Raw genomic sequence first — 19,372 nt, 5'->3', positions numbered from 1 at the left:
GAGGGCAGCAGGGCAGAGGGTGCTGAGCCTCCCCTGCAGACACTCCCCGTTGGCCAAATCAACATGTGTCAAGATGACCAGGTCACAGGCTCCCCAAAGGGCAGGGGCAGCTCTATTTGTCTTGGTACGTCCCATCTGCCAGGCCCTGCAGCCGGCGCATGTCAGGAGGGCTCAGTAACCACCCAGTGGCCAAGCCGGCAGGCAAGAGGGCGTCAGTGGGTCCACGCTGTCTGAGCACCTGCCCTGCAGGTGGACATGTCCAGCAAGGGGGCAGGGCTCCCGCAGTGCTCTATGGGAGAGGGAGGGGACAGGCCTATCCAGAGTCCCTGCCCCACCTTTCCTCAACCCCAGGCCCTCATGGACCCCACAACCTTGCCCTGTGCTCTTCACCTTCCCCACAAGCACACGGGGCCACTTCCTTCAGTGGCCGTCACCCCTCACTCTGCACATGGATTTCTCAGTGAAAACAATCGAGGCAGCTTGGGCTGGGGCACAGTTCCCAGAGAGGGTCTCCCAGGCAGGCTCTGCCTTTCTGGTCCCCCTCCGTGGTGAGGGCCCCAGGATGCCACACTGAGGCACACCCCAATTCACCCAGGAATGAGTCCTCCAGCCCTTTCCTCAATAAGCCACATTCCCTTCTGGGAAAAGCATCAATTAATTGGGACTCTCATTCCAGATATCCTCCACGTGAAAACAGCCCTAGGGGATGTGAAGATGAAAGGCCCAGGCCTCGCCTCCCCATCACACCTGGGGCAAAGCTGTGACCCCTGCAGAAGGTGACCCAGGGGCTGATTTCATACCAGAGGGCGCAGCTTCCCAGTGGCTATGGCCACCGCAGCCTCCAGGGCCCCTGTGGTGGAGAAAGTCCAACAACTGCCGCAGGCACCCTAGAGAGAAGGCAACCGGAGAGGGGAGGTGGTGTCAGTAATCCGGACACCAGAAGACAGCTCTGGTCTTCTGCCTTCTTCCCCTGGCCCCCCGAGAACCCCAAAGGCTCCCCTAAGCCGCTACAGTTTACAAGGTTCCTGTTCCCGACTTGTCCACTCGACCCTCCCAGGTCCTGAGAGGCTGGCATCTTTCTCCCCAAGTTACAGAAGAGGCAACTGTGACCTGCAGAAGAGCAGGGGCGGCAGGTGGCTAGTCGCTGAGCAGCCTCTGGCGCCTGCAGATGCCCAATCACGCCTCCTCTCAACCAATCACCACCATCCTGCCAGGTCCAGAAGCCTCCCTGACCCCTTTTTATAGACTTCTGGCTCTCCTTCGATTTCTGAATCTTATGCCAGCTCTGCTTCTCCCCACTGCTCTGCAGCCAAAGGATTTACCAAAGTCCTGTTTCTAGAACCTTCTCTCTCACCTCTCCATCACCACTCTCATTTCCACCCACGCTTCTGTTAAACTCCCCAAACTCCAGCCTCTGCCCTGACTTCCACCCAGGCCCAGACGCAGAACTGACTCCCAGACAGACCCCCCGAGCCAGCTCGGACTTTGCCGGTCCTATGCCACCCACCATCCATCTCGCTGTCTTCCACCGTAATCCTTGCTGCTGCCTGTCTCTCACTCGTGGCTCCTCTGGGATATGTGAGGGCTATGAGCTGGGTGCCTGAGCCTCACAGCCTGGTTCAAATCACGCTCTGCCGCACACTAGCTGTGTCACCTGACAAGTCATTTCCTGTCTCTGTTTCATCATTTGTAAAGGCGGAATGACAACAGCTGCCACCTCACAGGGCTATTAAGAGGGTTACAGAAAATCCTGGCTGCCAGTGGGCTCAATTTGCTGTTCTTATTTTTCTCTCAGGTACCAAACCTCCAAAATCACAGGTCTCTTTTCTTCTCTTCACTGGCTCAGTCCTCCATATTCTACCTCTGAAATGTCCCTTTAAAACTCCCTCTCCTGCCCATTCCATCGCCCTAGTTGAGTCCTCCTCACTTGACCCACAGAAGGAGCCTTCATATCGGCCTCCCCCTTGCCTCTTCCTCTCAAACCCTTCCCTCGGCAGAGAAGGGATGCAGCAGGTCAGGGGGTCTCCGAGGCGTCAGGGAGGTGGGGGTGGTCGCTCACTGCCCACGGTGGCAGAGCAGGGCTGAGCCCTGGGCCCTGGGCTTGGGGCAGAGACCTGGTGTGAGTCCCCTCTGTCACCTGCTTTCCTTGCACCTTGGGCAAAACCACCTTTCCTCTGTAAAGCGAGGAACCCTCACAGGGCTGCCGGGTTAACGGTAGATGCTGTCACTGCTATCTGCACCCACACAGGGGCCGCAGTGACACCTCACTCACGCCTAGGAGATCAACCCCCTTTGTGCTCCCGACCCTCAGCCCACCTGGGTGTCCCGCACTTGTTGGCTGGCCCAGGAGCAGTTAACGTGAGGACTTGGAAAATTCTTCGCATTCCCCCCCTTCCCACGTGCCTGAATGATGCGCAAGTTTAGGTCTCCACATGTGCTTTTTGATTTGAAATGCCATATGGTGGTTTCAAAACTGCCTTTGGATCATATGGGGAGGGGAGATTTGCTTTGGCTCAGGGTTTAAAAGCCTAGGGCACTTAGGGTTTGCACTTCACCTTAAGGTGTTCACTCCATTTGTATCTATTTATACTATATTTCTGTTTACTAAGCGGGGAGGGGTTTCCTTTATACAGTGCTTCATTGTTAATAAGTCATCATTCTGGTTCTCGGATGTTCTTTTCGCGCACTAAAACACTTAAAAAAAAAAAAAAAAAAAGCCCAGGGCACTTGGCAGGCTCCAGGAACACAGTGAGCCTGGAAGGATCCGAAGCGACTTTTAGGAAATGAAAAAAAAATGTTTCTCATGGAAAACTTCAGTGGAAAGCAAGTGTTTCCAGGAGGGAAACTTTCACTTTTTATTTCTTGGAATTGAGAGATCAGCAACCTTCTGGAAAAGGCCAACAGACGTCCCCTGGCAGGTGAAGGACCACAGCAGGTGGAGCGGACAGCAGGGAGTGGGCTGCAGGCCCTCCTGAACACGCCAGACCCCCTCCTCCCAGCAAGCGGCCCGGTCCTCAGCTCTGAAGGGTGGGGAGGGGGGAGGCACCACCACGCCCCCTGCCAAGTGCACTGTGCCTGCAGGAGGAGCCCCCGACAACTGACAGCAGTGAGCCACCCACAGAGGGGACCCAGAGCCCAGCCATGGCCCGGGCATGTCTGAAGTGCTGGGCTTCATTGTGGTCTCTGACCACCTGGACCCCCCGAGGGAGGCAGCTGGTGGGGCTGGTGGAACGGACGGGGGACTGGGAAAGGGAGACGCCTGGGTGGCAGGAATGCAGTCCTGGTGTCCGATCTCTGCTGGGCACAGGGAACGCAAGGTGGCCCGGAGGGGAGACTCAGGGGGCTGCAGCCCAGTAATAAAGAACTTCTCATCCTCTGCGGCGGCCCTTAGGAGAAATGATCACCCTGGACTTTCAGAAGAAGAGGACTGGAGAGATGACGAGCAAAACCAAATTGGTTCTTTTGAGTTTTTCTTCCCAACCCATTTCCTGAGAACATGGTGATTATCTGAGAAAGGATGGGGACTGCCGTGCATACCTGATTTTTCACTGGTGTGATGTAATTTCCTTTTTTCCGCCAATCCACAAGGGGTGGGTAGGGACCAGAACCCCGAAGGTAGTTACTTTTGGTGGCTGAGCAATTCTGTAAAAACCAAACACATTTTTTTTCAGGGGAAAAACAAACAAACAAACCTTTTTGACAAAAAAAATGGAATCACTGAGAGACAATGAGAGAGACTGTAACTGTCAGAACCATCCCTCACCCTTTACCATTCCCAGATGCTGAATGACCTGGCTCTTTGAGAATCCAGGTAGGGCAAGTTAGGATACAGTTGCCAGACCGAATAAAAAAAAATACATTTACCTCAGTTAAAGTTGAAACTTTAAGACAATCAACAAATAATTTTTTAGTGTTAGTATGTCTGATGCATTATGGGGGATATACTCATGTTAAAAAATTACTTGTTGCTTATCTGAAATTCAGTTTTAACTGGACATCTGTATTTTACCTGGTGACCCTAAGTTAGGGTCCACATGGCTGTGGCTTTGAGCCTGGATGGGGGACTTTGCTGAGATTCTATCCTCTGGGTCTCCCAAAGAGTCTGGGGGACACCTCTAGCTGCCACTTGGGATGGGATTGAATCTGGCTGGAAGTAGAGCAGGCTACAAACTTATTTCAAAGGTTTAAGTGAAAAGATTGAGATTTGGTTGCAGTACCTACCTGAGGCTCAGACCAAAGATATTTTTGTTTTATTTCAGCAAAGGTCATGTCTGAAAATTGGTTCAGTGCCACTGAAAAGAGAAGGAAAAGATAAAACCAAAACAATCACCACCAGAGGAGCTTAGCACATCTCTAATAAAGAAGCACAGAAAAAAATAATGAAACTGCTTGTTGACCTGTGTCCCCTTTATAGTCACTGCAACTCGGTCCCTTTAAAATTTTTAAACAGAATATACCAAGGTCCTGCAATTTCAGACTTGACTAATATGGTAGCTGTCAGCCCTCACTGTGCTCCAGAATCGCCTGGGGGACTTTTAAAGAGTACAGGTGACTGGGTTGCAATCTTGAGATGCTAATGCAGTTGGTGGGGGGTGGTGTCTGGGCACCCATTTCTTTGACACCTTGCTGGTGGGTCTGATGGACTTTCAGGTAGGGAACCACTCACCTGGGCCATGTGCTTTCCCACCTCAGAACCCAGAGAGGGAAGCATTATCATCTCCACTTCAGAGGTGAATCAAACTTCTCTGAAGGTTACCTACCTCAACATCATACCACTAGTGTGACAGAAACGAGATTCGAACCCAGGTCTCCATCCAGCTCATACCTGACGCTCTATTGCCGACTTTATGAGATGCTGCCATCATTTCTCATGACCAACGGTGAACATCCTTGGATGTGTGTTTCTAGTGAAACATACCTGATGTCCCCAGAGGCTGCTCATGAACACAGAGCCTGTCTCTAAGAAGCACTGCCCCCCAGAGCAATCCAAGACAGGGCTCAACATCCAGGTCCCACCCTCAGATAGCATGGCCTTCTCTACCGTTTTGTAAGCCTCACAACCACCTGGAGTACTGTCCTAAATTTACAACCCCACCTCACAAAGAGACTGACAGCAGAGCCAGAATTGGAGGTCAGCCCCCAGCTTCAGAGCCTGGGCTTCTGCTCCCTCCACCCAAAGGCCCCTCATGCACCCTTTAATCAGCGTGCATTGTTAACTGGTTTCTTTCCAGAATGGAGACCCTCTCCTTCCCGGTCCCGAGAAGCCTGCAGGAAAGGCGTCACCACGGTACTTTTAAAAGTGTGGTTCCCAGCATTGTGGGCATTTATCTTCCTCCAGTTGCTGAAAAACGTCTGCTGCCTCTGGAGGTACTCCTCCGAGCTGTACTTCTTCTGGTGCTAAAACAAAACACATCAGCAGTAAGTCACGGAAGCCGGATGCAGTTCACCCGAGGGAGACATTTTTACGTGTTCAGAAGAGGGATGTGTCTTTCTGCCACAATCCTCCCTTGGGCCGAGTCTGTGTTACTGGGTGGGACACTGTCTCGGGTCTCTGCTGTGAAGGCCAGGGGCCGTGGCCAGAACGAGGAGCAGGCAGCTGCAAGTGCCTTGGTAAAGAGACTGCCAAGTGCCCAGCCTCTCCCGACACCATAGCTGATGCTGTGTCAAATTGAAGGCAAAAATCACCATTTTTTCAAAAAGGACACCCACTGGTGTTCTCCAATTGATTTTGCAGCCAGCACACAATGTGATTGAATACAAAATACGGAAATGAATTCCAAGGCTTGAAAGGTCACCAGCCAACTTCTACATTTGTTCCTGGGGCCACTGTTTGGGAGAAGTTTACATAACTGAATCTCAGTTTGGTCAATTTCTAGCGTGGAAAGACCCAGGGGGGTGAGGTAGAAAAATCCCTCTTTAGTGTCTCAAACCTGGTTCGGTTTGGTTTGATAACAGGAAAGTTACGAAATGAAAGCTTTGAAAAAGCAGAAGTTGGCACTGACCTGCAACATCCATGACTTAAAGTGAAACTTCTCTGCAAGGAAAAAAAAGAAAGAAAAAAAAAAAAAAGATTAGGCCTGAGTGCTCCTGGTAGTATTGGGTCTAGAGCCAAATAGGGCACTTTAGAACTGATTTGCATTGTAGGTAACCATACTAAATTTAGAACACGAGGCTGCACTTGTAAAACCAAAAAAAAAAAAAAAAAAAAAAAAAAAATTTTTAAAGGAACTTGTATTTTTTCTCACACCCCAAATTAATTATGAAAAATCATATACCATTAATCTATAGTGTTAAAAGTCAGATAGTGGTGATCACCCAGAGGGGCCTTCAGGGGTGCTGGGAATATTTTATTTCTTCATCTGGATGCTGGTTACATAAGAGTGTTTTGATTGTGAAAATCCACTGAAATGCATGCTTAGAATCTGTGCATTTTTCTGTATGATGTCCCATATCAATAAGAAGTCAGTTAAAGAAAACAACTATATTCTGCAGGGTTCAGCAAAGTTTTCTTAAAGGGATAGACAGGAAATGGTTTAGGCTTTGCAGTCCATTCGGTTTCTGTCTCAATTTCTCAACTGTGCTGTTGTAGTGCAGAAGCAGCCACAGACAACCTGAAAAATAAATGGATGTGCTGTGTTCTAATAAAACTTTATTAATAAAAACAGGCCAGCCAATGGTTTGCTGATCCTTGATATACCTCCTTGTACAATTTTAAGTTATCTAAAAGTTTTCATTTTAAATTTAAATAGCTGCAAAGGATGTATGTATTCCAGGCTATTGTAAATACGGACATTTAAAAATAAGATTGTCACTCCACTCCTGTAAAGTTAGCCAATGGAATCTAAATGCTATCATGATTTGATACTCACCATCAATAACACAAGTATGCTCTTCTCTTTAAGGGTAGGACAGTCTACATAATTTCTTTTTCTCCTTGAATTCCTATCTCCCTCCCCTTCTTACAGAATTTTACTCTAAGGGAGCAGATATTTTATACTTGATCACCCTAACACACTTTTCTGTAGCAAAAATATATATAAATTTAACATTAATTTTACTTCCTGTGATCCATAAGTTTCTGAATGTTTGAAAAATTGATTTCAGATTGAGTAATCATTATAATCATCAGCGTACATTGTTTCCCAGCTGCTAAAACAAATATCATGCAATGGGTTGGTTTAACTACAGGAATGTATTGGCTCACAGTTTCAGGGGCAAGAAGGCTTGCTTCCTCCCAGGGCCACTATCTTCCGGCTGGCTGGCATTCTTGGAGTTTCCTTGGTCTTTCTGCCACATAGCCAAGCACATGGCAGTGTCTTCTCCTTTCCCTTTTGGTTTCCATTGACTTCTAGCTTCTTGCTGCTCCCTGTGGCTTCTCTCTCTGTGTCCTTCTCTATAAGGCCTCCAGTAATAGGATTAAGGCCCATCCTGATTCAGTTGGGCCACACCTTAACTGAAGTAACGTCATCAGAAGGTCCTTTTCACAGTGGGTTCACAGGCCCAGGAATGGATTAAGATTAAGGACATGTTTTTCAGGGGTACATAATGCCAAGTCACCACAGTCTACACTCTGGACCCCCAAAAGACATGTTCTTCCCAAATGCAAAATATATTCATTCCATCACAATGTCCCCAAAGCCTTAAATCACTTTAGAATAATGCGAAGTCCAAAGTCTCATGGAAATCAGTTATGGATGCGGTCCTCCTGGACAAAATTCCCATCTGATGGATCTGTGAAACCTAGAAAACAAGTTATCTGCTTCCAATATACAACGGTGTTATAGGAATAGGATAAATACAGGAAGAAATTAGAAGGAAAACAGGGATCATGGGTCCCAAACAAGTCTGAAACCTACTAGGGCAAACTCAAGGTCTCAGAGCAACCTGTGGCTTGAGGCTTTGTCCTCCAGGCCTGATGGAGCAGCAGCCATACCCTTTCCAAGTGCTTGTGCTGTGGCTATGCTCTCCCCTAACACCAAGGTGAAGGCCTCAACCTCACTAAGCCTCAGGATGGCGGCCAGACTCTCCACTAACACAGGGACACAGGCCCACTCACCTCCGAGCACTGGGGTGCAGCGATCTCTTTGAACAATGGGGCACAAGGCCTGCCCCCTCCAAGCCCAGGTGGACCTGCCCTCTCCACACACATGGGCAGGCCCACTGTCTTGGCCTGAGGAGATCTCTGCAGTCCAGACCTCGGCTTCCACAATTCTGCCTCTGAAGTCAATCTTCCTTCCATTTGTCCCTTCTCTGTCCCTTTCAGGAGCCGCTTCTGTTAATACACATTTCACAGAAACCTTGTTGGCTTTGCATGCAGTTCCGGGGGTCCAAACTATCAGACAATAGAACTTTCCACAGATCCTTCCTAGATAACTGTACTTTCAATCCTGACTTCCACTGAAATGGCCGAATAGATCCATGTTCAGCCACTCCTTTAGCAAAGGGTTGTTCAGTTAAAATCTCACCCTCTGGTGAGCCACTTCCCAAAAGCTCAGGGAGCTTTCTGACTCTAGTCTTAGAGCACACTATCTGGACAGGCTGAGGATTTTCAAAATAAGCTGCAAGGAGAAGCCAGGCTCCACCTTCCGCACATAGCTTGGAAATCTTCTCAGCTAAGGGATCCAAATTCATAGCTGTCATGTTCTGCCTTCCATCCAACACCAGATCACATTTTCGCCAAGTTCTCTGCTACACTGTAAAAAGGAATCGCCTCTCTTCCAGTTTCCAATAACACATTCATCATTCCCTTCTAAAGCCTCTTCAGAGGTCCTTCAATGTCCGTATTTCTATCAAGGGTCTTGTCCAAGCAATCTAGGCTTTTTCTATCAAGCACCTCACAATTCTTCCAGCCCCACCCATTACCCAATTCCAAAGTTGTTCCACATTTTTAGGTATTTGTCATAATAGCACTTCACGTTTTGGTACCAAAAACTGTTTTAGTTTCCTGGCTGCTAAAACAAATACCACACAATGGGTGGGTTTCACAACCCATTGGCTCATGGTGTCAGAGGCTAGAAGGCTTGTTACTTTTCAGCGTCAGTATCTTCTAGCTGGTCTGCAAGCAACCTTTGGGGTTCTTTGGCTTTTCCATCACAAGACAATGCGTCTTCTCCTTTCTTCTACGGGTTCTACTGACTTCCAGCTTCTGGCTGCTCCCTGTGGCTTCTCTCTCTGTGGCCTTCTCTATAAGGCGTCTGGTAATAGGCTTAAGACCCATCGTGATTTGCTTGGGTCACACCTTAACTGCAGTAACCTCATCAAAAGTTCCTTTTTACAGTGGGTTCACATACACAGGAATGGATTGAGAGTAAGGACAAGTTTTTCTGGGGTACATATCTCCAAGACACCACATAAATCAATTACTCAAAACATTTAAAATATATTATACATTGTGAAAAATAATTCTTAAACATAAATGTAAAATTGGAAATGCATCTCTTAATGTGGCAAATAGGGTTTTACCACCCCTCCCATGGGTTTATGTGTTCATGTATAAATATTATCTATTGCTGAAATGAGACAATTCTGGACCTTTTTTTGGTTTGTATAATGGGCTAAGAAATCCTGCTCAAATTAGTAGTTGCAAATGGAAGGTAGTTTGTTTAGAGTGATGTCACTCAAATTTTTTGTACTTCATATGCCCCAAATCATGTGGTGCTCAATCACCCAAAACTGTGCCTAGGACCTATTAGCTGGTTCCTCCATGAGTCCTCTCCTTCAATTTTAGTTCTGTTGAAGAACTGTAAACACCAGACATGAAGAAGGGTTTGTTCCCAGTGGTCCCCGATGTTGTCCCTTGTTTGTTGTCCCAGGGGCAATGTCAGTTCAGATTCAAGATGAGTGAGAAGAAAGGGCCCCTCCTGTCTTCAGCCGGATCAGTTTTACCAAAGAGGCTATCTGGAAGCAAAGGGCCTGGAAATTGATTTCCTTAACAACTGGTAATGTCTTCTGTTCCCCAGGAATCCACGTCCCCAGTTTGAAGATCTCTGCATTTAGATGTCCCTGGAACAGACTTGTCCTAGAAATTCATGAGCGCTATAGCTATTTTCCCTGGGAGGGAAAATGCACATTTCCCCAATATACATCCTGCACAGGGTGTCAGGGAATTCCGAGTCTTGGTTAAGGGCTCTCTATAGCTGACAGCTTCAAGGGGAGAGACCTCAACTCATGACAGTGTCTGAGGCAAGACGGAGTTTAGGGTAACTGACTAGCTTCTGGAGGGTTTCAAAAGAAACAGGAAGGTGTGAAAAAACCTGACTTTTGGTGGAAGAAAAAGCACACATTGAGGGCACTCCTGAGGCTGCAGAGATGACCCTGGGACCGGGGTTGTAACTGAGAAATTAAGAATTAACAAATGATTATGATTACCGAATCACTATACAGATGTTTTTTCTTTCTATATTGTAGAACAGCCAAAAGTTAGTATCTGAAATTACTGAAATTCAACTAGTCTCCCCTTATTTACAGTTACTATTATAATGGTTATTCTAGCCTAGTCTCAGCCCTGTTAATACTTGATATTGTAATGGTAGCAACTCTATCTCACCTTGACTGAATCCATAAAAACCCTGAACTCCTTACACTCAGAGAGAAAGATTTTTGGGCCAATAGGCCATCTGATTTCCTGCTTCGTCCTTAGCAATAAACTCGCTCCCTCTTTGAAACCCTGGTCTCATGGGTTAGCTGTTATACACATTAGGCAGAGAACCCCACTTTTGTTCAGTATCAGCATCAGGCACCCCCTGCACCCCCCAACCCCAACCTCAAATTGGATCCATTTCAATCCAGGATCTTGAGCCCAGCCTGATGGGCTGTGTGGGAAATAGGGATCAGTAAACTACAGCCCATTGTCTGATTTTGTATGGCCCATTAGCCAAGAATGAGTTTTACACCTTCAAATGGTTGGAAAAAATCAGAAGAGAAATAATATTTTGTAGCATATGAAAATTATATGGAAGTCAAATTTCGGTAAAGGTTTATTGGAACATAGCCACGCTAATTCATTTATCTATGGTTACTTTCATGCCACCAAAGCAGAGTTAGGTAGTTGCCACAGAGGCCCATGGATGGCCCACAAAGCCTAACATATTTGCCATCTGTCCCTTTATAGACAAAGTTTGCCAATCCCTGCTCTAGAGTTAAGAGAGCGTTTCAGCTCCATCTCTGCTGGCTGCTGGCTGCGTTGTCAGGGTAAAGCAAAGCCCTCCCTTGGGTGCAGCTGGGTTTTTCTCAGGTCTGAACTGGCCGGGGGCTGGGAATGCTCCTGGTGTACACTGTTTGGGGGCTTTGTTTTATAAACGGGTGGGAAGGAATGAGGCAACACTCTGACCCAGCAAGATTCAGCCTCAATGACATTTGTCCTGTAACCAAGAAGTTAAGGATTAACAAATGATTGATTACTGAATCATTACATAGAGGTTTTTCTTTCTATTTTCTAGAATAGGCAGAAGTTAATACCTGAAATTACTGAAACTCAGCTAGTCTCATCTTGTTTATAGTTACTATTGAAATGATTATTCTAGCCTAGTCTCAGGCTTGTGTATACTTACTATAGTAATGGTGACAATTCCATCCTCCCTGCTTGAATCCATAAAAACCCTCAACTCCTTAGACTCAGGGAGATAGATTTTTGGGCCAACAGACCATCTGATCTCCTGCTTCACGCTTAGCAATAAACTCTTTCTCTCTTTGAATACCTGGTATCATAGACTGGATGTTGAATGCAATCAGGCAGAGAACCCACTGATTTTGATCGGTATCAATTTGGTGACTAGATGGGACAAAGTTTCCTAAGAAGCAAGGAGTCTGACTGCCTGAAGTTCTGAGCCCTGGCAGGACAGGTAAACATGGTGATGGAGCCTTTTGTGGCTGCTAGACTCTTTTAGTCTAGAGCTTCAGCCACCAGGTTTTGCTCTGCTCTGCTGGCCTTCCAGACCCTTGGAGCCTTAAAAAGCTTCAAAGACAATTTCCAGTTCCAAGTCTGGACATCTGACTGGGTGAGTCATCAAGATAAAAGTGGATCGGGAAGTTAGTATGGTGGTTCATGTCCCCTGGACCTGGGCTTGAGGCCCTGGCTCCCACTTTCAGAAAGACCCCCCCCCCCCCACCCCGCTCTGTCCTCTACACCTGCTTTCTGGGTATCATTCTGTACAGGGTTCGAGGCCCTGACCTGAGTTTGTTGAGTATACTCCTGGAAAATAAGTAATCCAACAATTAATTGCTATTTAATGAAACTAAGTAAGTGTATGATGCCTGTTTAACTATTAATTGGTGTGTTGCTTAGATATATTAAGTGTTTAATGCCTGTTTAATTATTAATCAGTGTGTTTGGTCTAGTTATTAATTGATGTGTTATTTAAATATACAGTAAGTGTAAGCATCTGTTTAAATTTGTTACTTGTATGTTACTGCATTTGTACTGTTCAAGTGCTCTAATTGGTTACTGATTAGGGAAGTTTTTTAAAATGGGAAATTTTAAGTCTAATAGCATTCCTGAATATAGTCCTTTAGGCTGTATTTTGAAAACTTTGAAACTTAGGCTTAATTACAAGCCTAAGAAAAAACAACAACAACAAAAAATAGTTTATTTCTGTAACAGTCTGGCCTCAATATGATTTAGAATCAGGAAAGAATGGTATCAGAATGCTCTCCAAAAAATAACACTATATTACAGTTAGAGTCATCCTTCAAAAAGGAGCAGATTCCATTAAATGTAACAAAGGCAATATACCAAAGTTAAATGTGTATGACAGGGGGATATAAGAGAAAGATACAGGATTCTTGGTAGTGGTGTTGTTTTCTGTCCTTACTGTTATGTTGTATTGTATGACATTTTATTTTTCTTTTTATTATCTTTTTTTATTATTTGCCAAAAAAACACACAAAAAAACAAAAAATTTTTTCATAGTAATCAAAAAAAAAAAAAGGAGCAGAAATGGGATGAGATGATGGACACTCAATCCTTTATTTGTCCTTCTCAAAAGCATATTTCTGTGTTTCTGCTTTTTGTGTGACTAACTTTCTATTTGTGCCTGTCTGCTTGTTCAATGTATATTTTCATACCTCTAGATGGTAATAGCAAATTAACAAAAAATTCTTAAAGAGCTCTATTTGAATTGCTAAAGGATAAATAAGTATATATATATATATATATATAAATCATACTACTGGAGTCCCAAAAATAAAAGAAAAAATACTCTCTAGGCACCAGGGTTCAAAGCCTTAGTACCTGTAATCACTGTTAAAAAACCCCTGTCATTAGAAAGAAACCACCCCCCTGTAACTTCTCTAAGGCAGTGGAGGGCTATCAGAGGACTACCTCAGGAAATGGCAAAGACTTTTCCAATTGTCCAGATCAAAATAAATCTATTAATTGAAAGCTTTATGCAAAATAAATCTAATAATTGAAAACAATAAAAAGAAGGGCATAGGAACTCTCATTAACACTAAGGCCACCTCAGTGGTCTTAAATCCCACCACCCTCATTTAAAATTTTGAAAACCACGTTCAACAGACCAGGCCTCATTCTTTTTCTCACGCCTATCCCTGCCCCCAGGGCCTAACTAGCTAAGGCGGCTATGGGGGAAAGACTGGGTGCAGAAAGATGGGGGAGGGTGGGCTTGGTTTAAAATTCTTTAGAATTCTTTCTACTGGGCCTAGAGATTAGAACTGGTAGGCACAGAAGAAATGCTGCAGAATAGGCCATGTTTGTTCTGAGAAAATTCCCAAATTAAAATTTTTTTTTTTTCCAATAATACCTTTGCAATGGTAACTATAACAAATTATCATTAAAATATAAATAGCCTTGCCTAAATATTATTAAAATGTCAATTCTATCCAAATTGATCTACAGATTCACTGCAATACCCATCAAAATTCCAACAACCAACTTTGCAGAATTGGAAAAGCTAGTTATCAAATTTATTTGGAAGGGGAAGGGGCCTTGAATAGCCAAAAACATCTTGAAAAAGAATGAACTGGGAGGACTTATACTTCCTGACTGTAAAGTTTATAAAAAGTTTATAAAGCTACAAGGGTCAAAACAGCATGGTACTGGCATAAAGACAGACATACTGAATCAATGGAATTGAATTCAGAGTTCAGAAATAGACCCTCAGATCTATGGTCAATTGATTTTTGACAAGCCTCCCAAGCCACTCAACTGAGACAGAACAGTTCTTTAATAAATGATGTTGGGAGAACTGGATATCAATATAAGGAATGAAAGAGGACCCCTACCTCACACCCTACACAAAAATTATCTCAAAGTGGATCAAAGACCTAAATATAAGAGCCAGTACCATAAAACTCCTGGAAGAAAATATAGGGAAACATCTTCAAGATCTAGTGATAGGCAGTATTTTCCTAGACCTTATACCCAAAGCACAAGCAATGAAAGAAAAAATAGATAAACAGGACCTCCTCAAGATTGAATACTTCTGTACTTCAAAGGACTTTGTCAAAAGGGTGAAAAGGCAGCCAACTCAATGGGAAAAAATATTTGGTAATCCCTATTTGATAAAAATTTGATATCCAGAATACATAAAGAAATTCTACAATTCAACAATAAATAGACAAACAACCCAATTATAAAATGAGCAAAAGACATGAACAGAAATTTCTCCAAAGAGGAAATACAAATGGCTAAAAAGCACATGAAAAGATGCTCATCTTCACTAGCTATTAGGGAAATTCAAATGAAAAACAAGAGATACCATCTCATACCTATTAGAATGGCCACTATTAAACAAACAAGAAACTACAAGTATTGGAGAGGATGTGGAGAAATAGGAACACTTATTCACTGCTGGTGGGAATGTAAAATGGTGCAGCCACTGTGGAAGACAGTTTGGCAGGTCTCAGAAAACTAAATATTGAGTTGCCCTATGACCTGGCAATTCCACTACTTGTTATATACCCAGAAGATCTGAAAGCAGAGACATGAATAGACATTTAAACACCAATGTTCAAAAGTGGCACTACTCCCAATTGCCAAAATATGGAAACAGTCCTAGTGTCCATAAAGCAATGAAAGGATAAACAAATGTGGTACATACATAAGACGGAATATTACTCAGCATTAAGAAGGAATGAGGTCCTGAAGCATGCAACATGGATGAACTTTGTGGACCTAATGCTGAGTGAAATAAGTCGGACACAAAAGGACCAATATTCTATGATTTCACTAATATGAACTACTTAGAATATGTAAACTCATAATCACAAAACTGAGAATACAGGTTACCAAGAGATAGAATGAGGCCAAAGAATGGGGAGCAATTACCTAATATGTACAGAACATTTAATGAAGTTCAACTTACATGTTCGGAACTGGATAGAAACAATGGTAGCTCATTATTGGGAGTATAAGTAATAGTGCTGAATTGTAGGTGAATATGGTTGAAAGGGGTTGTTCAGAGTCATGTATGTCACCAGAAGGAGTGCTAGAGGTTAAAATATGGGATTGTATAACACAGGGAACTTTGTGGCAGACAAAGTTTAGGATTAACACTACAAATATAAATAAGTTCTTTCACAAATTAGTACAAATGTATGACACTTGTACAAAGACTTAATAATAGAGTGGTATACGAGGAAAAATTACCTATTGCAACCTGTGGATTATAGTTAGCCGTAATATCTTCATATTCTTTCATCAACAGTAACAAATGTACCATGTCAATACTAGGGGTCAATAAGGGGGGGAGGATAAGAAACATAGGTGTTCTGGTTTTCTTTGTTTATGTCTATTTGTCATTTTTCTTTTTGGAGTAAGGAAAATGTTCTAAAATTGATTGTGAAGATGATTGTCCAACTAGGTGATGATACTGTAAGACACTGTATATGTTGGATGGATTATATGGTGTGTGAATATATGTCAATAAAATTTGTAGTTAAAAAATACCCTTATGATAGGGGTAATTGAATAAGATCCTATTGCCAAATTTCAGTAAATAAACGAATATGTCCTTGAGAGTTACGGAAAAGTTTTCCTGGACTTATGCTTGGGACAAATTAAACAACTGTATATTTTCCAGTTTGATGCTTTTGAGGTTGTTCACAATTTTAGGATATTATGAAAACAAAGAGATTTTTTAACCTCCAATAGAAAAAGGCAAACACAGCTGCGAAAATGCAGTGACAAAGTCTAGACCTATTCCTGTTTTTATGATGACTTTTGAACCAAACAAATACAACTTTATTCTACTTGGGTAAATTTGGTTTTCCCTAAATTTAAACATATTTACTGATAAAATAAGCTAGCATTATATCTACTAGATCTTTTAAGATGGTGAAAAATTAAGTTTGTGTTTAATGAAATTAAATTACTATTTTGACAAACTATTTAAAAAATAATTAAGTTTTGTAGGATGTTTAAAGAAATGCTTATAAAAAATTAGGGACTGGAGCGTAAGCTCTTACAGCAGTCACATTTATTCTGTAGCTTTAACTGTTATTTCTAAATTCTGAGATGCTTTGCTTTTTGTGTATAACCGGGTAGCTTCCTGGAATTTTGAGTATCGGTGTGACATCTGAGACTCAGATGTAAAAGAGTTTTCTAACTCTAGAAGTATGAAAGGAGCAACGTTACCCCATAAAGCAACCGTTAAAGAAGGAGATAAAGATCAGACTTCAATTAGGGATGCGAATGAGGCTGATCTGGTTAGGACTAAGGCAAGTCAGACCACAGGGTAAAGGATGACACTGTCTGTATTTTAAGACTTTAATTTCTGTGTGAGACCAAAGGAGGAGAGCTTTTATTGTGTTCAAAATTTAAATTTTCCATGCTCCACTATCTGATTTAAGCTGTCTGGTCAGTTTATTTAAACAACCTAATTCAGCTTTGTTTGACATGGAACCTACAATAGAGAATGAGATCTTAGTAATTCTGTAAAAGTTGATGTAATACCCTGATGCATTTCAGAGTGTTCTGGGCATAAGAAAATGTATTTGCAAGGTCCCTTGAGGGACTAGAGTAAGAAAGCATAGAACTATTAAACTTTCACACCTGGGAAATTCCTACTATTCTCTCAAGAAATAGGGGCTCCTAATTTCCTCTAAAATATATGAGCCCTAGCTAATATGACTTAATACCTAAGAGTCACCCCCTAAAAATCTCAGTGCTGCTCAAATGTAGTCACTCTCTCACTAAGCCAAACTCTGCAAATAAACTCACTATTTTCCCCCTGGAAGATATGACTTCCAGGGTTAACCACCCTGACACTGTGGGATTAGCAATGGAAGTGTGATCTAAAGAGAGAAAAGAAATAAAGTTTCAGTGGCTAAGAGATTACAAATAGTGTTGGGAGATCATTCTGGAGGTTCCTCTTAAGCAGGTCTCAGCCAGATATTGCCAATACTGCTCCTGAAAACCCTAAGGAATGTCCAGGTTCCATCTAAAATCTATGAAAAGTTATTTCCCCAGTATGACAGTTATAAATTACCTCCTTCTACTCCTTTGATTTAAACCTATAGTTTTCAGTTTACTTATTAAGTTTATTTTTCAGAGCCTTAAAGCCTCTGGATTGTTCCTAAACCAGTTAAGCCCTGAAACCCAGAGTCACCAGTCTCTCCAAGAATAATAACCAGTTTCATTCCTCTACCCCATAATGTTGGCACCCCTTTTCAGCATGAAGTTAGAATGAAGAAGTTAGAATGGTTGTTGGCCAGATATCCCTCAAGGCTGAGGAATGAAAACAAAAGGGAGGAATTGTAACCAAGAAGTTAAGAATTAACAACTGATTATGATTACTGAATCACAGATTTTTTTTTTTTTCTATATTGTAGAATAGGCAGGTGTTAATACCTGAAATTTCGGAAATTCAACTAGTCTCACCCTTGTGTATAGTTACTATTGTAATGATTATTTTAGCCTAATCTCAGCCTTGTGTATACTTACTATTGTAATGGTAACATCTTTATCCCCCCTCGTCTCTATCCATAGAAACCCTGAAGTCTTTAGACTCCGGGAGACAGATTTTGAGGCTAATAGGGCATCTGTTCTCCTGCTTTGCATGTAGCAACAAACTCTTCTCTCTGAAACTCCGGTGTCATAGATTGGCTGTTGTGCATACAGGGCAGAGAACCCACTGCTTTTGAACAGTATCCCCCCTTCCCCAGGCTGGTCCTTAGCTACACTTTTCTGTCTGCAGGGTGTGGGGGGCAGGTGGGCTTCACGGGCTTCCTGAGCTCCGAGCTTGTGGGTGGTGGGCTGAGGCTGGGGGCAGCAATGAAGGAGGAAGACAGTGTTGGAGAGGAGGCTCCTACCTTCAACCTGGGGAGGTACCAGGAGCCGGGCAGTAGACAAGGATGCAACAGTAGCATAAAGTTGGACCAGTTACAGCTGGGACTGGAAGAGGGAGTCCTGGAGTTGACCTTACACCATGGGTCCTTTAACTCTCTCATTATCAGGAGTTAAAACTGCTGCTGATCTAAGTGCCTTCCTAGCCAACAGGACGAGTCACTCCTCCAAACAGCCCGCCCAACTCATCCTACAGATCTCAAGGCACCTACGGGGATCCCTGACGTGACAAGTCCCCGGTGTGCTGCTAAAAAATCTGGAAAGTCCCTGCTTGCCTCTGGCGGGGCAGATCAGGCGCCAACTACGTCCCAAGATGGGGTGTGGAGAGTAGAAAGGGGTGCAGGCTTCTTCGGTATTCTAGCCTCTGGAGCCACCGGGGCAAGTGGATCCCTCGACACCCAGCCCACCTCCACCCCTGGTCCTGCAAGATACCCACCCTCCAGTCTCCGGTGCGGAGGAACCCTCCCACCCCCGAGGGGTGCAGTTCACCCCTGAACCCCAGCCCTGGGAAACGCCCTGCCCCGTTCCTCCCGAGCCCAGGGACCCTTCCTCCCCGAGTTCTCAGACGTCTCGGACCTGCGAGGCCCCGTTCCGTCTGCGCCTCCCCAGAGGGCCGGCCCGGGTCCCCGAATTTCGCCCTTCCCGTACCTAAGTTGCTCCCGGACAGAGCGGCGGCGCCGCAGGCAGCGGGTCCCAGGAGCCAAGCCCCGGCGCAGAGCAGCGGCAGGACCACCCACATTGCGGCGGCGGCGGCGGCAGCTGGCTGGGCGCCCTGGGTCCCAGCGCGGAGGTGCCGGCCCAGAGCGCGACGCAGGAGGCGCGGGGCGCGGGGCGCGGGGGCGGGGCGAGGGGCGGGGCGGCCGCGGGGCAGCCGACAGCCCAGCCTCCAGGCGGCGGCACACGCGGCGGGTCGGGCGCCGCAGGACGCGACCTTGGCGCTGAGTTCGCCGGAGGTGGGGCCGCCCTGACCCTCCTGGGTCCCTGCTTCCTCCTTCTTCCCGCCTCTTCTCACCGGCCGCCTCCCGCCCTTGCAGCATCACTCCCCTTTCTCCTCTGCCAGAAAGGGCATGT

The 19,372-nt window shown here is 44.6% G+C and overlaps 1 protein-coding gene across 1 annotated transcript in view; it reads right to left on the bottom strand.

The window, feature by feature from the left end:
• Positions 1 to 19,128, bottom strand: part of CTSH (cathepsin H) — a 28,317-nt gene extending 9,189 nt beyond the window's left edge. Inside the window, exons 1-6 of the mRNA XM_037833259.1 lie at positions 18,950 to 19,128; positions 6,003 to 6,034; positions 5,292 to 5,397; positions 4,222 to 4,292; positions 3,538 to 3,642; positions 801 to 887 (exon numbers count right to left, since the gene is read on the bottom strand). Of these exons, the coding sequence (XP_037689187.1) occupies positions 801 to 887; positions 3,538 to 3,642; positions 4,222 to 4,292; positions 5,292 to 5,397; positions 6,003 to 6,034; positions 18,950 to 19,040 (492 nt within the window). The 5' untranslated portion in view covers positions 19,041 to 19,128. The remainder of the gene's footprint in view (positions 1 to 800; positions 888 to 3,537; positions 3,643 to 4,221; positions 4,293 to 5,291; positions 5,398 to 6,002; positions 6,035 to 18,949) is intronic.
• Between the last annotated feature and the right edge of the window lie 244 nt (positions 19,129 to 19,372).

This window comes from Choloepus didactylus, chromosome 4 (assembly GCF_015220235.1).
Source record: "Choloepus didactylus isolate mChoDid1 chromosome 4, mChoDid1.pri, whole genome shotgun sequence".
Lineage (NCBI taxonomy): Eukaryota > Metazoa > Chordata > Mammalia > Pilosa > Megalonychidae > Choloepus > Choloepus didactylus.
Note: the sequence above shows the minus strand (reverse complement) of the source record. Positions and strands in the feature narration are given on the sequence as shown.